A 5,516-nucleotide genomic window follows, 5' to 3' on the forward strand; every position below is an offset into this window, starting at 1 on the left:
GAGAGTTTTGGATTGAGTTGTTACGAGTCATGCTCTTTTACCATTAAATGGAAAACTATTTTCTTGCTATGCATCTCTAGGTGTTATTAAGAAGTTAATCAGCTACTGATTTGCGGGAAGTGCAAGAAACAATGAGTGATCTTCAACATTACACATAAGGAATATTAGTGACTTAATTGCTGTGTTCTCTTTTTACCTATATAAGATATAAGAAACACAGTGTTTGGGCTTTCCCTCCTTTGAAAATGAGACAAGTTTTCACTGTAGAAATTTCTGGTGAAGTTGGGTATTGTGTGTAATTTAAATAATGCTGAGTCCATCCCTGCATTGTGACTGATTGAGACTACTACTTAACTAATAAATGTGGTAATATAACTAACAGTGTAGGTAGAGATAACAACAAAATTATAATTTGTAACTTTTTGTATTAAATTATGTTCATCATACTGGTGCACATCAGGTATTTACAGAATACTTGTTTAAAATAACAACTCATTCTTCTTCAATCTCATTTTAAAGCTCTCATTATTCACATAAAGCACCACTGACATATTTTGAAATCTGTAACAGTACATAAATTAAACATCACTATAATTTGACCTTTAATGGAACACTACTCATCTATAAATAAATTTCCATTCAGGCACTTTGTGTGTACAATACAGAAGCCAGCCTCAGAGAACTGTAAAATTGGAAGTATGAAATTCAGTCATTTAGGAACCTGTTTTTGCAGTAATAAAATGCAGTCTTGATACATAAGCTTTTGGACACAAGTTTTTGAAGACTGCAGTATAATTAATATTGCAATCAGATCTTTGGCACAGACCAGATGCTATATGCAAGTCATTTACTTTTCAAACACATTTTCTGTACTTATTTGACGATGCCACAATAAGTACATTGCAACTGTATTTCATGCTAACAATATAATAAATACTATATCTGTGAAAGACATCTTAGTAGTAAACTTTTTTAATAATATAACATCTTTTTCCTAGGACACAGAATCTCTGCATTATTGCAGATCTCTCTGCTTAAACAACAGACTAGATAATTAATTGTTCTCACTGCAGTTTCATGGAAATGGTTAGCAACACATTTTCATAAATATTTTCTATTCTGCAGTAAATCTGCATCTGCAGTGCCATTAATCTGACTAGCTCTGTACTAATGCAGAAATAACACACACTCACTGTATATCAGTACAGAAATGACATTAAGTTTTACAGATACTGCATCCAAACCAATTGTGCTCTGATAATTAATGACAATAGATTTTTTTTAGAATGATACTAAATGGTTTACACTCAACTGCAGCAGATTCAAGTTACCAACTTTGGATAAACAAGTGCCATAACTCATGGCTGCCCTCCTTAGGTGGTTTTTGCACAAACCCATGAATATTCGTAACATACATCAAATCTATCATTGGTATACTCTATAGTACGGTACTTATATTGCAAGTGATTCTGTAGTAATGACGTCTAATGATTGATTGACAACTGGAATTTGTAACCCAAGACACACAATTTGAGAGCATATTACAAAGTTTGTAAATTATGTAGTTAAATGACTACAAATAGCTTTTTGACAGGGTAGCAGCAACTAACAGAAGTTCCAAAAACAAAGAAGAAAGTGCATGAACTTTGTGTCAGGTACAGCTTGAATTGAATGTACATGACTACTTGTAGGGCACTGATCTCTACATACGAGATATTCTCCTACAATAAATGACAGTAGTACTGTATTAAAAGTTTTGTTCTTACACTTTTAAGGTACCATGTTTTCACACACATTTATATCATGTGTGCTCATGTTCAAGTAACGCTTTGAAATGGCACATCTTGAGGTATGTACGAGATTTCTTCGAAATCAGTTTTCCTTTCACATTTGGCAAGCACGTAAAAAAATGATCACAGCCATCAGATAATGTAAATACGTAAAATTAATAACTTTCGACGGCAATTAATCGTCACGTAGAACTCTCGGAGGTGCTTGGGCGCGCACTGGCATGTGCAGTCTTCACGTGTCCCAGCATTTTGTCACTGCGCCCGAATGTTTTTGGACAGTGAGGGCACGTGTAGGGCTTTTCTCCGGAGTGGATCTTGCGGTGGCGTAGCAAATTGCTAGTATGTGAGAAACGTTTGTTGCACACAGGGCAAGCATAAGGCCGTTCGCCCGTATGCGTACGCCGGTGTTTCTTGAGGTCACCGGCGTGGTTGAAGGACTTGCTGCAGAAGTCGCAGATGAGGCCCTTCTTGTGCGTCGTGCCCTGCAGCGGACTCGAGACTGGCACCTTCTGCTCGTCTTCGACAGTGGAGCTGGGTTGCGGGGGCGGCGTCTGCGCGGCCTGGCTCAAAGGGCTGCTCGATGGAGCACTATCGCTCTCCTCCAGCGTGTCTTCCAGGGGCAGGCCTCCGTAGCGACTCAGCGTGCATTTCACGCACTTGCAGAGTCTCAGGTGTCCCACATGTTTGTTATCCGCTCTCGAACTTATGTCCAGATTTGCGGGAAACCATGGCTTGCTCTTCTCTGGCCGCTCGTCCATAACCATTGGTTCCAATAGCTTCACGTCTGCTGTATCAGCGTAATACATGCCGTCCTGAAAGGAAACAAAATTCGAAAACTACAATTAGACGCTCAATTCCTTAGTAGCAACAAAAATGCGTGTGTACACACTCATGCGTGCATATGAGCGTTTGCGTACACATTCATATATAGTGTGTTTGTAGACGAATAATTTATCTTACAGTCTGGAATGATTTTTGGTTGAATAAATAAAAAAGTTTTTGAAGACGGCCACAATTCTCACTTGTTATTTTTTTATTTACCGATTTCGCTCTTCAAATGAAGAAGAGCATAATCGGAATATTCAGTTTAACATAGGTTTAATTACTATAGTACAGACAATTCAATGTTTAGTGCTCTCAGCCAACTTTAAACTGTGTATTTTGATGATGATTTTGTTCACGTGAAGAGCGAAGCTGGTAAATAAAAAATACTAAGCGCAACTTGTTACTGTTTTCAAAAACTTAGTTTTAACAGTCGCTTCCCCTGTAGGCAATCCCTACTCTTGCAGAATAAATGCACTATAATATTTATTTTTATAGGAACACGGATCATGAAACACTGCTGACACTATCGCTAAGACGACAAAATACTGACACATTTTACGTTCATTTAACTGACTGATATGGAAATTACATCAGTAGTTGGCAAACTAGTTCGATTACGAAACATTTACGAAAATTATGAACCTTTGTGTAATCTCAAATTTTTCGCGATCATTGCAATCCCAAGGTTGCTGAAGTATTTAAAAAATAAAAACGTGCTTTCTAATGTCTGATAAGTCTATTTATATTATTTTAGGCAGCTTCGTTAAATTTTTGTCTTTCAGTTTACTTTTTTCGCGGAATTCTGAGAATTTTTGAATTACAGCAGTTAGAATGTATCGGACATCAGAATAAGGCATATTAGCTTTATAAAAGTGGTTGTCTATCTTTGAGTTTACTATTGTTTGAATCATTTGTCGCTTATTACAAAGATGTTGTTTAGTGAGATGCTCTAATACGTTCACAAATTAAGCGCAACTGGAATTACAGTACATGAGGCTTCTCGTAGCCACAGGAAATGTAACTATAGTTCAGATGCTAGAAACGAATAGCCAACAATCAGGAAACAAAACAAACGGAGATATGTGCACTAAAAAAATTATACAGAATGTTGTTAAAACTGCATGACACATTTATGATCTCAATGAACGTAATGTCAGTTGTAAGTCTCGCGGTTGACGGAAAGTGATTGGAATCATTTGTGTGGACAAAGTTATGAAAACTTACGTTAAATAAATATGAACTGAAGTAACTAAGATATATGTATTTCAAAGGATCATACTCACTTCAGGGGTGGCACATGTTGTTGGGTTGACGCTGTATTGGATCCGCTGGTTTCGGAACTGGTTTTCTGCGATAAAATGGTCTTGCATAAACTCGTAACACACTTCCAATCTTGCTACACACTTCCAGCACAATGAAGTTGGTAGATCGTCACTGGTAGAAACCTAAGTAAGAAGAGAAGAGTTGATTTTGAAAACGAACTGACAATGCCACGAGGGTGCAAACAATAAGTTAGCAATATCTCAAAAACACTACAGAAACGCGTTGCTATCTCTACAGACATTTAAGTTTCCCCATGACACCAAAAATAATTATGAAACATCACTGAGACAGCTTTCTTGCAATACGTTAAAAAACTGTCACAATTTTATGCCAGCAAAGCGCACTTCGTTACTTCATTAATACAGATATTGGTGAAGCACAAGTAGCATATCTAGCACTGATCAAGATGCGATTCCGACTAAAACAAATTATTAGCGTAGCACTGCGTTTTATTCCACTTTTAAACGAGCGCCAAATACATCGCGGTACTTTCATTTGCCGCTGTGAAGCTACAGCAGTCAGACACACGAATACTTACTGTTATACGAAGGCAGAACTGTAGTTTAAGGATCAGCTGCCGGCATCTCCCTTCCTCACTGAAGATTGATATTAAATCGTCGTGCTTGCGAGCGCACACACGGCAACAGTTCACCGTCATCCAAGCCATGCTTTCCCTCGACTGAGCCAGCGAATAGAGGCGCTCCTTGTATAGGTGGAGGGGGACCCGCTGGTACCAACATTGAAACACACAAACGCCCTAGCGCGCCTTATCTACGCTTCGTTATCGAGCGGCATATCTACGCTTGTGTAATTCAAGATTAACAGATAAGCTGTTTGAAACACTCATTGCGCAAGTTAGACGAATTATGTGCATGTAATTATTAATGTTAATGACTTTGAAATAATGTGTACAATAGAGTTAAGATGGTACGAGGGAGGCGGGGCCAGCGTCGTATTTTTCCTGCAGAACCAGCGTAAGGAATTCCCCACTCGGGAGTCCCCTGCGGTATTCCCTTATCATTTCCGACCTCTTAGGAAGCGGTAATTACCTTCTGCATTTACGATGGATGTGTGGCATCACAGCAGGTTAGTTCCGGAAAGAAAAGTACCTTTCGTTCTAGAAAGATAGATCCGGTCGTAGCGATCTATTAAACGTGAGGGACAACAGTTACCTCGTCAGAACCTAATGAAAGGAAGGGAAATACAAGAAATAATAATAATAAAAAACGAATATTTCTCGAAAATCGCTGTTGCATGCTTTCATTTGGTCTGTCTTGTGAGATTTCAGAGATTTGTTCCCCCGGTTTGTGCTTAAAATAAACGCATCCTGGAAGAAACTTTGACAGCTGTTGTAATAACTACCCCATATAAAATGAGATCTTGGCTTTGCAAGGTATGTGTTTCAAACCCTATGAAATATGCATATTTGTGCCGAGGAAATTATTTTGGCCTCGTTTTCTTGCGCCTTTATTATTTTCTGTACCAGTATGATGTGTGCAATACACTACAGGTAGTAAATCTACCCTTACTGGCGACACAAGTGAATACGTTTTCGTGTAATACGACACTATTCGCAGT

At 38.3% G+C, this 5,516-nt stretch overlaps 1 protein-coding gene across 1 annotated transcript; it reads right to left on the reverse strand.

Annotated features, from left to right (window-relative positions):
* Window positions 1-406: 406 nt before the first annotated feature.
* Window positions 407-4,618, reverse strand: LOC126336593 (zinc finger protein 479-like). Its single transcript, XM_050000456.1, has 3 exons — window positions 4,477-4,618; window positions 3,899-4,060; window positions 407-2,602 (listed from the first exon to the last, which is right to left on the reverse strand). The coding sequence occupies exons 1-3, from the start codon at window positions 4,603-4,605 to the stop codon at window positions 1,973-1,975; spliced, it is 921 nt and encodes a 306-aa protein (XP_049856413.1). The 5' UTR covers window positions 4,606-4,618; the 3' UTR covers window positions 407-1,972.
* Window positions 4,619-5,516: the final 898 nt, after the last annotated feature.

Source organism: Schistocerca gregaria, chromosome 2 (genome assembly GCF_023897955.1).
Source record: "Schistocerca gregaria isolate iqSchGreg1 chromosome 2, iqSchGreg1.2, whole genome shotgun sequence".
NCBI classification, from domain to species: domain Eukaryota; kingdom Metazoa; phylum Arthropoda; class Insecta; order Orthoptera; family Acrididae; genus Schistocerca; species Schistocerca gregaria.